The following is a 16,548-nucleotide window of genomic DNA, read 5'->3' as shown; positions in this document are numbered from 1 at the left end:
TCATCCTTGCGAAACTAATGGCCAAGAGGAATAACTCATTTTTATTTAATGATAAGTCATAACAATGACGTGTCTTAATTAAAATATAATTTAACTATGTTCCCACTTCCAGAGCTTGCCAAGGAAAAATGTTTTCATCCTGTTTGATTTCAAAAGCATTTTGAACAAGAAGTGATACCCCTAGTAGTAAGGGGCTTCCACAGTACCCCAGGAATCCACACTGCTAATTCTTCCCTGCTTTTATCTACTTATTTTCTACTGTATTTAGCCTATTAACAAGTGCTCAAAGATGTTGCATAGTGTCCTGCTATATTAGCTTTATAGTAACTGATCTTATTAAATAAACTTATTTTCCTACCATAGTAACCTTCTAGCAAGTGCTCATAGAGTGTCACAACACACAAATCATGGATTCTCTCTGCTGGTCTTGGTATAGAACATTTTAAAAGATCAAAAGATCCAAGAAGTTTGGAGTAAGAATTCAACTGTGATTGATCTCAACTCACAATTAATCCCACTGCTGCCTGTAACATGGCACACTTAACAAAGAAATTTGATCACTGAAAAAAATTACGTACTAGTTTGTCCAACAGCACCATATGTTAAACCAACTCAAAATAATATGCAGTACAGAAGATAAGTACTCGACATTTAAGACACCACATTGCTCTCTTGATAATCATCTCAGAGATTATATTTTTATCAACAAATAAGCAAATCTATGATTCAATAACCATAGGAGTGCAATCCATTCAGAAAGCATTGCTAGGAGGCAGGATTTGAATTCACAATTGAATTGTAAAGAAAAATCATCGTACACTAGAATTTCATTTAAGGGAAGTTGATCGAAGCAGTTCTCGATTTTACATCCGTGCCAATATTTGTACATATCCAAAATCCTAGTTGGTACAAGTGATGTTTCTGGTTTATATGTATTCATTCGGAGACTATTTTAACTCCATTTGAAATCCAAGTTAAAAAAAAAGATAGGGGGTAGACTCTAGAAAAGATTTCGAATGGAGTCAAAATTCACTGAGCAGACTCCCAAAAATTTATAAAAGAAAAAAGTAAAACACTCAAATGATTTGCAATTTGAATGGCAAATTGTCAACTGAGACAAGATACCTTCATCCTACAGAGATGTATGTACATGAACATATGGTACATATTTCATTGGAATTGCACCAAAAAGCTCTACCATCGGTACCAGGTCTTGATTTGCATCTTCATCACCTTTACTAGGTTGTAATGCACATTCATAAACAAAATTTCAAAAGATCATTGTGATCATTCTTCCTGGAGATGCTTCTAACTCAAATTTCCCCGAGTCATTCCACTGGTGCAATTTTCACATGGAGATTCTGTAACAACTTCAATTACATTGCAGAAAAGAACTGTATGGCAGTGATGTAGCCAGAAGCAATGTCATCTGATTCTCTAGCAGAGTTGCTATCGAACTTTTCCCAACTGTAATTGCACATATCTGTCTCCTTAAAAGAAAAGTACAATAAACATCAATGTTTCTGTTACAATACAGCCTGGACAATCTGTAAAGCTCTCGCCCTGCCAGCTACTTTAAAAGGCTGGCATAACATTGAATTAGTGCTAGCCAATGAGCAACCCATAAACACAGTACCAGCTATTACCCAAAATTTCAAGAAATGAGTTCCACCCAAGTAGAGCCATCTACAGATATGCTGCACAGGCTTGTAACTCTAGATACTGTTTTCGTGCAACATAGAATCTCATTTATTTTACGAGAAAAACAACTTGTGTTGTCCCATGATTGGTGAGGGCAAAACGTCATCTGGGCATTAATGCTCCAATGATCCTATTGATGGATTGGTGGAGTTCTGATCACAATGATCCCTCCACATTATGCCACCATCAGAACTGCTACAAGCTTGTTGCTGCAGTGGTAAAGTGTTTAGTATCTCCATACCTTCCTGACTCATTTGCAAGACTTCCTTTGGTGATAGTATCTTGATACTTCGGACACAACTCACAAATTCCCTGGAGACAATGACATCAATATCTCTCAGAAAATATGCCATTTCTTACTGTTTAGGACAATTCCCTTATTTGGATCAAGTTTGCACCATTAACATTCAGCAAGCTCAATAAACATTTTTAATCCTTGATTAGAAATATTTATACATAAACATGAAAAAGAAAACTTGAAATACTGGGTTTCAATAAGACAACTTACTCCCATGGATCATCTCCAACAAGAAGTACATCGTTTTCATTGTCAACAAACACAAGTTGCCAACCTGAATGAGGATCTTCAAGCTGACCAACAAGCTTAAACATACAAGCAAGCTCGTGCCGAAGCTCATCATAATTCTTACAGCGTGTAACATCTATAGACCTTCCAACAGAACCGAGCTTGTAAACCTACATCCAATGCAGAATCCATCAACTTCAATGCCTTACATGATAGTACCCATCAATTGTGCAATTGTTATACAATGAAACATCTACTATGCCCATCAATATGCATGGTCATGAGAGAAGCTTTAAAACTTTATTGATAGTCTTCATTTATTATATTAAGTATAAAGCATTAAATTTTCAAAAAGCAATCATTATAATTGCAAACCTTAGTATAGGTTCGCACAGGTGCAGGTGTTTGCTGCCATGACCCTCTCTGCAAGATGCCACTATCACTGATTCCCATATCACTTGTAACACCCGAGTCAAAAGGAAGATCTGGGACACCAAATGATTGAGAACTTATTGCTGCAGAAAGTTGTGGTTGAATATCCTTGCCTGTATCAAATGTAGGAGCCATTGTTCCTGCAGAAATATAGCAGTGAATTCTGAGCATTCTTTCATTTATTAAAGCTACTAGCTAGCAAGAGACTTGCAGAAACAATTACATAATTCTCAATGTTAACATTAAACAAAAAATTACTTTGAGGATCGGTCTGAATATCACTGTTGTGAGAAGCATCTCGGAAAAAAAAAGGAGATGACGGGAGAGGTAGAGATGATAAACTTTGTGGAAGAGATGCATCAGCCTGTGCTAGAGGAAATGAAACTGCAGAAGAGGATGATGTTTCAATTTGACCCAACTGAGCATTCAGATAACTTTGGAATGCAGCCTGATTTGATTCTTTAACTGAAGAGAACCATGACGTAACCTGGGATTCTCCAACAAGGTTAGAAGTAGGCATTGTAGACTGTGGACCACCTGTACTGGGCCTCAATAAGTTTGCACAAGGAGTCTTTTCCTCAGGTAAACTTGTAGATTGCTTTGCCCTGGCAAAGACAATCTGCAGTGGGTAGCTATTTGCAGAAGTTGATGTTGAACAAGATGGGGCATCTGTTTCAGTAAACCCCGAATGAGCTTTTGTGGCCTGCGGCATGTTTACTGGTGCTTGGCAGCGACTGGTAGCTAACTGTAACAACTGACCTCGTATTTCAGGTAACTGGATTGATTGATTGAGATGTTGCTGCTGCTGCTGGGAAGATATAGGTTGTGGAAATGGATTGTTCACATGCTGCAGAACAGGAGAAGAAAGCTGTGTCTGCTGCAGGTGAAACTGTTGAGAAGACTGAGTTGGCTGCTGCTGCGGCACCTGTTGTTGCTGCTGCTGCTGGACACGCTGTGGCTGTTGTTGCAATTGCTGAACTTGCTGATGTTGCAGTTGCTGAACTTGCTGTTGCTGCATCTGCTGTTGAATCTGGTGAACTTGCGGCTGGTGCAACTGCTGAGATGGCTGTTGCTGCTGTTGCTGCTGTGGCCTTTGATGTTGCTGCTGTGTTGGCTGTGGCTGTGACTGTGGCTGTAGCTGTGACTGTGGCTGTGGCTGTAGCTGTGACTGCGGCTGCGACTGAAACTGCTGTAGCCGTTGCTCCAATTGTTGTGCAGGCTGTAGCTGTAGCTGTTGCAGGGATTGATGTTGCTGGTTCACCTTCTGCATCAGCACTTGGTGTTGCTCCACCTGTTGTGCAGGCATTTGCTGCTGTCTATGACGATGCTGCTGATCCAACTGTTGAGACGGCAACTGCTGCTGAGTATGAGGATTTTGTTGGTGGTGTTGCTGAGTAGTAATATGATGTTGCTGATGTGACCACCCAATCTGTGATTGATGCAATTGATCTTGTGCTGATTGTTGAGCCTCTGGAATATTGAATTGTAATTGATGTGATTGTAATGACTGCTGTGGTAAACTCAAAGGTTTAGGTATCTCATTACTCCCAAGTTTCTGAAATGTAGGACCAGTCATAGGACGATAGTAGTCTGATTGGACAGATGGGTTAATTATATCAGGTCTTTGTTGCATATTCATCCATTGGAGCAAACCAACACCAGTCATTGTAGCATTCTGGGAATTGCTGATGCCAATGTCGTCTCCAAACCAAGGTAAGGTTCTCTTGATTGCATTCTCTATTTCTGATTCATCACCTGAAAATCCATCATACCAGTTAGTCTCCTGAACAACCTCTTATCCAATACTTGGAAAAGCCAATTAGAGGTATCCAAATGCTTAACCAATTTCACATTATTATTATCTTTCATTGAAAACTTAGTTTGATGCTAAATATGTGACAATCTGGTATGCTCCATCTTATTGTGCCTATCCAGAAAGAGAGTGAATGGATTTTAGGGAAGGTTGGAGTGCTCAGTGATGCTTGTTATTTTTACAGGGGTATGTGACAATCTAGTATGCTCCATCTTATTGTGTCTATTCAGAAAGAGAGTGAATGGATTTTAGGGAAGGTTGGAGTGCTCAGTGATGCTTGTTATTTTTCCAGGGGTGCCTTCAACTTATTCCTTCCTTGTACAATACCAAAACCTCTATAATTCTCTCTGTAATTTGACATGCCTGACCAGCAGCTAGTTCTGAACAAATTATATTCCTGCTCCGATAATATGAATCAATAAGTTGGATGATGAACACAATTTTTCCAAGCTTTAAATTTCGTCCAATCACTTGGTGATTGGAATATAAGTAGAAAGATAAACAGCCCAAAAAATAAAAGACATGCATGAGATTTTTAGGAGCATACAGCACTTGGCACATGGACACTTTGTGAAGGTAAACAAATAGCCAAAATATAAAACTGTCAGGTTGTGTATCTAAAGTCTGCAAACTCCGCATTAATGTTTATGATCCATGCACTTTGATATAATTAATTCCACTTCAATATAGACAGAAAAGACTATACTAGACATTTCTAAAAAAAATTCATTCTTAAAATTTAAAGCCATTAATTTAGAAATTGCCAACACTCTGCTTCTTGCAATGAAATGATACAGTGAATGATATATTAAAATAAAAAACATATATAAGGAGATAAATGGCCTGATTGAAATTATAATTGTGAAAACAAAAAATTGCGTTCCTGTATAAGGTTCATTTGGACCACAGATATGTTCCCAAATAAAGTTTAAAGACTAACTAATGCATAAGCACACTAACCTGAAACAAGAAAAGAATAAGATGTTTTAACAATTTATACCATACAAAGACAGCTAATCAGCCAGCTACTTATAACATTTATTCAGGTACAACAATAAAGCTAATGCACAAGCAAAGTAATCTGAAACAAAAACAGAATAAAATGTCTTTGCAATCCATACCACACAAAGGCTAATTAGAGCTAATACACATGTACGGTAATTTGAAACAAGAGAATAATATGTTTTTGCAATTCATGTTGCACAAAGAGAGCTACAAACTAGCTGACTATTACACTTGTTCAGACACAATGATAGGAAATTGATACAAACAAAAAGTTCTACCAAAAGACCCCATGAATGCCACATTGTACGTAATTCTCTAGCCTTTCCTGCATGAACTAAGGAACTTACAACACTGTTTTCTTAAAAAATTAAACATACCAAGTATTTCTGTGCACAATTAGAAAAACAACCAAGTGGAAGTCCGGATTTTACCAAGCATCCCTGGCTGGCGAGGGCGTTTAGGCCTGAAAAAAGGTGGAGGGCAGATGAAAAATGGAGTTGCCACAGGCTCAATCTCCCAGATAGAAACTCTATTCTGCTTTTCACCAGCACTTGATTCATCCCATCCGACCTTTGAAATATCAGAAATACAGTGAGTAAACTGACGCAAATCACATAGGAGGGCTTTTTATTGAGAAATGAGCCAAGAAATCCAACAGTAGAAATATGGAAGAAATACAAATCAACTTCCGGCAATGAATACCTGGATGTTTCTCCACTGTGAATTTGACCATCTAACAGGATCAAGGTCACCAATGCCTGTAATGGTACCCATATACCTGCATGCAAGCAAAGTAAGACAGCAATATACAAGGTTTTAGTGGCATATAAGTTCGAAAATGTGAAATGATTCCCCCATTCAAGAAGTATGACCTAATTTTATAATCCTGCTGAGCACAGATAATTTTATCAAAGAATGGCATCATTATCAGATGATATGTTAACCAATCATTTTCTTGGTCAAGATTATAAATATAATATCTAACAAAACATGAACCACAAGAATTAATGACATGAAATCAAATTGACTCTATCCCTTGGAAATAAGAACAATTTTGTGCGTGAATAAATAAACATATAAAAGGCCTTTCATTTAATTCTAAGTTATTAAATGTCATATGTTTGCCTTCCTAACAACTACCTCCCAGAAAATAATGCATGCTCCATGATAACAAGAATTCTTTTTTGGCACAAGTCAAACTACATTTGTAGTTAACAAAAGCAAGGATGCACACATTACCTGCGGACACTAGATTCCTCAGTTTCAAACATCATTCTGAACCGCATGCCAAGTGAAACTTGTGTACCATAGATTGCTTTGTTGTACTTGGCGAGTGGAATGACAAATTCCGAAGGGCTTGCCCTGTTAAGAGTGTTAAAAAAATCTGAAATTCACTTTTCATGAAATTAAAAAAAGCAAAAAAAATCTGATCTAAACAGGGCAATCAAATTATAGAAGAAAATCAAAGTAACCTGGGATTGTAGAAAACTGTAAATGGGCTGTGGTTTGAAGCAGCATGAGCTGCTGCAGCCAGGACTCCAATATGCATACTGTCACTTGATAGGACAGAGGATGCTATAGCTGCTTGTTGCCTATTTGCACGCCTTATGCCCAGAAGCAATTGTGATTTCTCATCCCTGTCGTTTGGGAAGTATGAATGTGACACATGATCAGTCAAGGAAAGAAAAAGAAATTATGAACTCGCCAAATTTTAAGGACATCTTTTTGCACTCATCCAAGCAAACAGCAAAATATCTCACCACAATAATAGTAAGCTCAAAATCAAACACTCAATTCATGGAAGTTATGAAAATTGCATGTGTCACCAAGGTCCAAACATGTTGCATCCTTAGCCCCACTGGCAGTAAGTGATTTTAAAAAATATCATCTGGAACATATTCTTATCCCCACCCTTTGCTGTTTGGAGTAATCACAGACTCTTCTTTCCAAAAATGATATGGCAACTTTCAGGTTCTGTTCCTTTACATTTTCTGATACATTTAGCTCTAGGCAACCTATGCAATTCTGAATATGACCATTATATCTGAATTGAAATGGTGCAATTATTTATAATATCCCTTTCTCATTTCATGTTACTTTCAGCAAATTTATTTAAATTTTAAATGATTATAAAATTAAAAAGAAACAGGAGTATGTACACATGCATTACAAGCAATAGCTAGCCTTAAGAGATTTATACCTAGCGAATCCCTAGAAAAGCGTCAAAGCTAAAATAGAGACAAACCAAAAAACTCAAAAAAAGGCAATTCATGAAATGTGTCTGCTAATGGTTCCCGATAGCAATTGTAGGGTTACCTTATGAAAAGAACTGAATCACCAGCAAAAAGCCTCTTTGCACTTACAAATACACTCCAACCTGTTGTTAGAAGATGTCTCTTTGGTTGACCTGTAATAGCAAATGTGTTACAATCTCTCAGAAATAACTCCTCATAATCAAGCAGTAAAAAGAATAAACAAACTTGGAATGGACAGGATCAATAATAAGCAACATTCAGCATATTGTATGAACTACACAAATACATAATGGCTTAGATAACAGCAAAATGAACATTGCAAATGTTCTATTAACTGTCACTTGTATCCAGATTTTGTGGTCTTGATATTACTATTCAGGGACTGAATCTAAGATTCTGCTCTTAATCTACGCACTGAAATCATAACCTAAATTTCATCACTTCAAGAATTGTTCAGGACAGTCTACAGAATGATAAAGCCCATCTCTAAACCCCTGATGTTCTAATATTTTTGCAGAATCTTTGGTTAACCCAGGGACCTCTATAACCTGAACATTTTGAAGAATTATTCCAGTGGCTTTCTAAGGAAGACATCATAAAGAAGTTGGCTTGTTCTACTTCACTATCATATTCCTCGGTTACCAATTTCCTCCTAAACAATTACAAACATGTTTTTCTTGATATAATCAATACTAAAGCATGTGCTTACATATGCATGCAATAAAGGGCATGGTTTCCAATAATAAAAAATTTCTTGGCCCTATATATAGGTCATTAAAAATAGTAGCTATTATTAAACCAAATCCTTCCAGTTGATTATGTTAATATATTTTTTTTGCGGTACCTCTGAACCAACATCTTGGATCAAACTACACGATCCATCATCAGTAAGAGGAAGCAATTGATAAGATTGAAAGCAAATAATAATAAGTTAGTTTTTTCTGTCCATGTAACATCAAGCAACTCTTCTTTCTGACATCATGAGGTTTATGTACATTTCTATTTAAGTATTTTGAGAGATGGAACAAGGGTTCATGGCGTTCATTTTTCTTAAGAATCTTACAAGAAGACATGATTCTCTGTTTTTTGAGCATTCTTGAGAGTTACTGTGATCATATATTAAATCATATTAAAAATCTTGAAGTGTTCTGATTTGGTTTAATTACATTCTTAGAAATGGCAGCAATGCACTTTAACTTGGTAAAGATATATACAAAAATATGAATCACAGACAAATTAGTAATGCCCATCCTCAATGAAAAGATCATCCAAAAACCCTAATCCTCCCATAAATGCTTTAAACAATTATGCATGTTTCAAACATAACGTACTTTCTAAAATAAATCATTAAAAAGGCCAACAACTACCTAATTAATAGATACATACCACGATAGATATGTCTGAATGTCCATGGATGGTCATGTAAATCTCTTGCCACAAGTTCTTGTGCTGGGGGTTGCATACTATACTCCTGCATTACACCCAACAGTAACAGTAGGAAATAATATTCCATGTCAGGGTTTCAGTCACTTCCAGTATAGAATAATCAATAAAGTCAAGAACATTAAACTTAATAGGAACGAAAACTATAAGAAAGTCTTACCAGAGGAGGAAAAATTTTCTCTGCAGCTCGGCGAGGCACAGAGAAGCCACCATGGGTGCTTGTATCACTTGCAGTCAGAGTCTTGCAAAAGAACTCCGTTGGCTGTTTACTTTGTTTCAGGCCAAGGTCAGATGCCAGGAGAGCATCCTTATCATACTATAAGGAACAACTTGTCAGTCAAATGACAATCTTCATTTTTATTCCATGAGTTAGAAAGACAATCATTATAAACAATCAAAATACAATATAACAATGTACATCAATGTCTAACTGATAGTAAAGATTTCCAGAAATGAGCAATATGATGGCATGATATCTAACACACAATGTCTATTATGGTATGACGTATATCACATAGAAGACATATATATAACATGTTCGACAAAATTAAGCTAGGAATAAATTCCTATACTTAATATTGTCTAATATTGCCATTGTTGCTTTTAGACTAAAATATAGTTTACGTCTTTTGGACCAATACTATTTAGCATTTTGAAGGTCAATCTAGTCAGGAGTTCCAATAACCATTTTTTTATAAAACCTGCACAACAATTCTCTTTTTACACATAAGGCCAATTGAACGTAACCAAGTTATGAAGATGTCAAAGTGGTAAAATCTGCTTTCACAAGGATAAGAGAATAATTGAAAAGCTTCTTCTCTGAAAGCTATGAAGAGCCCAGAAAAGTGTGTCATTTCCTTTCTTTTGCTTGCAACTTAACCTAACTAAGAGTGGTATGTAGGACAAATAGAGAGAAATTTGAGGGTAAAAGTTAAACAAACTATGCTCTTTGTTACTTTTCACAACTGATTGTTTACTAATATAAGCAAGTAATGATTAGCTTCTGTTGCTTTTAAGGATACGTTAACAAGATAGGCATGCAAGACTAAAAGACAAATCAGAAGGTAAAGGTTATGCAAACTATGCAGAGTACGTTACTTTTAATAGAGCACTGCCATTAAAGAAAAAAGGCAAGCAACTTAAAAGCTTTATGTTTCTTTTTTATAATGTTTTAACCAAAGCACATAAATGAGCAAGATTATTGCCACGGGTAATATAAAACATATGGATTCCCACTGGTATAATGTCAGCAATAGCATGAGGCCATCGCTGGAAATTAGAAAACAATTATGTAAACAGGAAAATGCCTTTCAAGAATATCCTAACCAACTCATCGTATGTGTAAAACAAGCCTGCACTATGCAGTCTGAAATTTGAACTGCACAATGGTGTTCAGTTTTTCTGAGTTTCTTTATGATGATTTTTTCAAAATTCCACAGGAAGACAATTCGGTCTTCTGTTTTTTCTGGATTTCACCATCTTGTTTCTTTAATAACCAGTGGCATGACACAATGAAATCCAGGAAAACATAACATCAAAAATGGACTGTATATCCCTAATAATGTCATAAATGGCCCACAAGCATCATTGGAAATTCAGAAACAACGAAGTGATTATGCAAATGAAAAACAAATATATGAACAGTTGTAGAGGTCTATTGCTTAAGACCCTGCTAGCTATGTTACTAGATGTGAAGTCATTTCTGCTTCCTACATTTGTAACAACTTCATGCATAGAACAACTTCATGCATAGAAACATACATCCATGGCCAACTGAATATTATATTGAACATGCATCAAAAGCTATAATTAGTGTGAAGTAGCAAGGAAAAACTGTCCATGTGTTCTAAAATAAAGCTGCATCTGCCAATATTCTTGTTTCTCCACAAGGTGAAATATGACCAATAAGCGCCATAGGTAAAAAATTATTTATCAAAACAGAGAAATGGTACCAATCATCTTAACAAGAAGCAGTTTTGACAAGTCACATAAACATAAGGGCTTACCGTATTCACAGGTTGGAGAGTCATTTGTGCATATACTTCATCAGTCTCAACATCCGCCTAAAAGGATCAGAGCAAAATTTAGGGCGTACATTAAAAACATCATATTCATAGTATTGAGAAAGGGGAACATGTATAACATGGTCCTCTGACAATTGCTTACAAATTCTACAGTTTTCTCTATCTTACATGCAATGTAACATTGTGAAGCTGACAAATCAACTTGGAGGGAAGATTAGGGTAGTTTGGAATATGTCCATCAGATTCCTTTGCCATCGATGCTGCAACCTGATCATGGCAAACAAAGTCATATAAGTTCAGTAATTTCAAATTCATATCCCATAACAGTCTTGAAAGAGGGGGGAAATGACATACTGAAAACAGAAATTACAATGATCTAATTCACATAAATCGGAGAAAACATTTATTCCAAGTAACTGTTTATGGTTTACATTTCAAATATATGATAGGTCAGTTGATATCAGAAGGAAGAAATCCTAGGAAAAATAACCTTATGAGATTTCAGCCTTCCAACCATCTAAGGTGGATAACAGGATCTTGTTTAATTTCAGACAATTATAATATAAAGTTAAACAATACTGTAATTGGTCCAAGGGGTTGTGATTGAATAATAATGTGGAACAACCTAAGAGTGGAATGTTGGTTCAAACTGCCCCTACTGCAATAAGGCTACCCATAATCCAAGTCCAACAGACTCATGGTGTGTTTGTGGTCTAATGATTATGAGATACATTCAAATCTTTAACCATTTTAACAATTCTTAATAATGTAGAACATAATTACCTAGACAAAAGATTTACTGACAAGGAAAACACATATCATAATTTAGTTTGAATAATACAATAAAAAATCCTTAGTAGATTGTGTAAGGTTAACTGTTTCCCAGTAATGCCAAACATAAAATTCAAAACTTGCTAGAGATTTCATTCAATGTTCATATTCAAATTGTTAGATGGGAAAATAAACCATTTTCAATATAAAAAATAATAGGTAATACTTCTAAACTAGAAAGTGCAAGATGGCTCTGCAGATAAACAATGTTTGCCTGCTCTCCTCGTACTCCAGGTAAATGAAAAAAGTAGTATAATATTATAATTATTCAATGTAGGCAATAGAAACTATTCAAACAGTTATATTACCTGTTCACTGTGGCCCTGTGGAAAATAAACCACAGGGCTACCGACTGGTGGCAATGAAACAAGAGGCCCAGCACAGGCATGCCAAAGCTCCGAATTAATGCTCCTCCTTTCTCCTGTATCAAATTCATTAAAGTTTAGCCTTATAATTAGAAGGCCAAGAAATAAAATTATAAAATAAATAATATATACTAAAATTATTAATTTTATTTCTTCTGAAGCCCCACCAATTTGAATAGGAAGCCTTTTCAATTACTCTCCTCTACAAATTGTCACATTGTTAGCTCTATTTTGAGGCTACACAGATTTTTATGCCTAGGGTCCAAACAAAACCACCACCAGATCCCAACGTAAGACTGGAAAGTCACAAACCATTAAAAAAGAAGGCTGCTTTATGCAATAGAAATGACCTTAAATATCCCATTACACGAATTTTATGGAGTGGCAAACCCTGATTTGGTCCCAAGACTTGTCACCAGGTCAATAAACAAGACTCACAAAATTGAAACAACATCTATGTACAACGAGGTAAAGTGTAAAAAACCCCTTGCTCTCACAAGGAGGTTGCAGGGATGACATCTAAAAAGTTATGTTCACCTTTTAAATCCAGGCAAGGCTTCCCTTGGTTCTACTAAAAGTCACAACTCAAAACAATATGACTATTTACTGTTAAGCATCTGTTATATAGCTCTCTTACGAAGAAGTCAATAACAATTATAAATCTGATAAACTACAGTCTCGGTTTCAATGGCTTGTAAGGAGAGAAGTATAGGCAGCTAGAACCTAACAAAAGCATCACCCTACAAAACAGTGACCATGGAAAGTAAACTTTTAAAGTAAAACAGCACATGCCTAGAACAACTACTGCCAAAGAGAGGGAACTGAAAAAGCAAATGCATTTATCAGCAGCAGAGGCCAAGTCAGCTGCCAAGAGACATACACCAATGGCAAAGAAATTGGATCAAGACAAATTTCAATTTCACAAGCTAAGGGATCTGCCAACAGTGAAACTATTGCAATAACAGCACTAAATTACTGCAATAGGTTTATTTGCCCCTAGCATATTAGAGACATACTGAGAAATTCCACATGGAGATGACTATCTGAATTCTGAACCACATCCCAATAGTCAGACACAAATTGCATCCAAAGACGAAGGAAATGTTTTAGGTCCAGGCCTAATTAACGCATCAAGTTAGCGTAAGGGACATCCCTTTTGTGACAAGAAGGGAACTTTTTCACCCTGCCTTAAACATACAGTTAAAATTTTGCACCTGGCAAAAGGGAAGGAAACTGAAAATTTAAGGAAAAGTAGCTGTCGAATCACATAATCTGGGGTAATTAGACACAAGTTGCACATGAAGGTGAAGGCAATTTTTTAGGATCCGGACTAAGCAGCACTCTCCCAACTCGCAAATGAGACCCTCCTTAAGGGAACAAAGGGACTTGTTCAGTTACTTTACATGTATTGTTCAAACTTTTGCACCTGAAGAACTGTATTGCAATAAAAATTCTACAAGGAAAAGAAGCTTCTGAACCGCATATGGAGTAATTAAACACATGTTGAATATATGGGTGATGGAATCGTTCGAGACCCTCTTGAGAGAAAAGGAGATTTGTTTGCTTTAACTTATATATAAGGTTCAAACTTTGTAACACAAATATGAAAGGAAGCTAAAAGAGCTACAAGGAAGTGAATGTCTGAACCACAACTAGGGCAATTAGACATAAATTGCATAAGAAACGACGGGAGTTTTTTAGGTCCAGACCTAACAGATCAATTTGGCATAGAAGACCTCCCTTTGGAAACAAGGAAGATTTTTCAATTTACCTTGTATGGTTCAAATTTATGCCCTTTGGTTATCAATCTCTTCACCAAGCTAGGGTATTTTCCATAAACCAGCTAGGTATCCTAGGACCTCCCACTACAACTTTGGTGCAACGCTACTATTCAGCTTCAAGCCCTTTTGCAGTCCACTGTCTGAATTGCTCTCCCAACACCCTCTCAAACTACGCTTCCTCTGAATTCCTAATCTGTCTAGACTAGCATGTTATTTTCCATATTACAGCTAAGACTTAAACTTAAAACTGCCTGTTAGCATCCTGTAGTGCTCTACCACTGAGCTACCAGTCTTTGCATCAAAGTCCAGATTTTAGCTTATTCTTCTACAAGCCTTGCCAAATCCACCTACATCCAGAAAACAAGGATGAAAATACTGGTGAGCCAATCCACTCTCCTGCAAAGCCTGGACCTGTGTAGGACCCGATAGGTTCAGTGATAGAGCACCAGGCAGTGCCAATACATATGTTAGGTCCTAGGTTTAAATCCTAGCTGGTCCACGTCTTGAGACAGAAGATACAGACTTGACTCTCTACTAAACGTAAGAATGCCAGATCTGGAGTGTCTTTCCTGCTAGAAAACACAATTTACTGCCCCATTTTGAACAAATCTAAATCAACAAAAGCATTGCATTGTCTAATTTCGACATTAACTCTTGAAGCTACACGAATCAGAGCTGAGATTTCACAAAAGAAAATGGCTACAGATATATAAGGGTGTCATGGCATACACCATCTGTCCTTATTCTAGCATAGAACCTCAAACCTGCCAAATTAGAAAGGATTATATAACGTGATCCGTAACTGCCACCAAAAAACTTCAGTCCTTGTGTATAGTGGAAGTGCCTTCAAAGAAATTTGAATTTATATGGTAGAACATTTTTTTTCTAGACGGTACGCAATAAACCGGGGCCTTCCTTGCACGCTCAAAACAAATGCAACTACACCCAAAATGGTTTTAGACGAGGTCCCAGGTTCGACTCCAGGTATCTACCTCGTCCATTTTTACATAGTTTCATTACAAAATGCAGCAGCAGAAACCCAAAATTTTATCAAAGTTACCCAGAACAAAACTATCACCAACCCATGTTCTGACTGTCAATCATGATTTCAGGCGCTTTGGACTGAAGACTAGCAAACACATTCAAGTAAAAAATGAACCCAAAAAAAGCCAAACCACACTGCAAGGCCTCTAAATTGTGCTACCCAAAATCTGCAAATCTAGCCCAAACCAACAAGTTGTCTGTAAATTGCAACAAGAACAGAAACATTCCGCGTAGTCTATGTTAGCAGAGCACAGGTCACGTGTTCAACCCCCCGCCAAGCCAAACCCACCACACCAAACGACCCAAAGCTTTAGAAAATTTACCATCTGTAGAATGAGAGACAAGGCCATTGGAAGAAGGCGCCTTCATCTTAGGAGATCCAAAACGCACGACTCACAACTTTCTCGTACAAAAACCGCGCATATGCGCTTACCCCTCAGACACCCACAAGCCTAAACAAGCTCCTCGGTTCCTGCACGCAGTCTCCCTGCAGATTACTTACACCAGAAAGGAGAATCCCCGCTGTTATTTTCCCATGCGTAAAAGTAGAATCTATTATTGCTGCTGTTGTGGGGCTATTTTTTTGAGGGGCTGCTGTCAACCCAGGTTCAAATCCCGGGCCACAGGCTTAGCTTTGAATGAGTGGAAGGATACTCAATACTGGATGTGTTTTGAGCCGACATAACACGGAGCTTCTTCCGATTTTTGCTACAAAGGAATGATGACCAGTTTTTCTCTGCCTCAGTCGACACCAACATGTACACCACCAACACATTTGGTTCCGAAACATGACCCATCACCATTTTTCTCACTTCATTTTTTAATTTGTTTTCCCCCTGTTGTTTATCCACTATTTTTTGCTCTAATAATTGTCCTCGCCGTTATAGCTCCAATCCATCATGTTCCCCCAAGAACATGTAATTTGGCACATCCCCTTGTCCCTCTTATTATGATGTTTTTTAATCTCTAACATGGTTTCTTATTTTCTTCACCCTTCTCCGTTACCATATAGCTTTCAAGTACACAATCCATGGGGCCTTGCTTCCCCTTAGCTTTACATCATCTTAGTAGTGATCACATGAGATGTCAATGGAGCAATTGTTGTCTTTATGGATATTAGATTGTCATTGTCGGTAACATCAATAAAATTAGTTGTCAATATGTTTAGTCTTACTTGTCTTTAGTTTTACATCATTTTAATAATGGTCACATGAGATGTAAATATAGTGTTGATCTTTTGTGTGGTTGTTGATTGTCATCATAATAACATCATTGAAATTGATTGTCAATATGTTTAACTTCTAGTCGAACTATTTTTGTCTATTTCG

General features: G+C 36.9%; 1 protein-coding gene across 1 annotated transcript; it reads right to left on the bottom strand.

Moving 5' to 3' along the window:
• Positions 1 to 796: 796 nt before the first annotated feature.
• Positions 797 to 16,146, bottom strand: LOC131072804 (auxin response factor 16). Its single transcript, XM_058009062.2, has 15 exons — positions 15,544 to 16,146; positions 12,339 to 12,451; positions 11,368 to 11,466; positions 11,182 to 11,238; positions 9,336 to 9,491; positions 9,119 to 9,203; positions 7,794 to 7,884; positions 6,950 to 7,114; positions 6,717 to 6,839; positions 6,180 to 6,255; positions 5,909 to 6,047; positions 2,918 to 4,414; positions 2,603 to 2,799; positions 2,210 to 2,397; positions 797 to 2,013 (listed from the first exon to the last, which is right to left on the bottom strand). Exons 1-15 carry the CDS (start codon positions 15,587 to 15,589, stop codon positions 1,815 to 1,817), a joined length of 3,231 nt encoding a protein of 1,076 aa, XP_057865045.2. The 5' UTR covers positions 15,590 to 16,146; the 3' UTR covers positions 797 to 1,814.
• Between the last annotated feature and the right edge of the window lie 402 nt (positions 16,147 to 16,548).

The sequence above is a fragment of the Cryptomeria japonica genome, chromosome 2 (assembly GCF_030272615.1).
Source record: "Cryptomeria japonica chromosome 2, Sugi_1.0, whole genome shotgun sequence".
Classification (NCBI taxonomy): Eukaryota; Viridiplantae; Streptophyta; class Pinopsida; order Cupressales; family Cupressaceae; genus Cryptomeria; species Cryptomeria japonica.
Note: the sequence above shows the minus strand (reverse complement) of the source record. Positions and strands in the feature narration are given on the sequence as shown.

Coding starts and splice junctions, on each gene's coding strand:
- LOC131072804 (XM_058009062.2), bottom strand. CDS start 15,589: ATGAAGGCGCCTTCTTCCAATGGCCTTGTCTCTCATTCTACAGATG. Junction 12,452..15,543: donor TGTCTCTCATTCTACAGATG/GTAAATTTTCTA, acceptor AATTTGATACAG/GAGAAAGGAGGAGCATTAAT. Junction 9,204..9,335: donor AGAAAATTTTTCCTCCTCTG/GTAAGACTTTCT, acceptor GGTGTAATGCAG/GAGTATAGTATGCAACCCCC.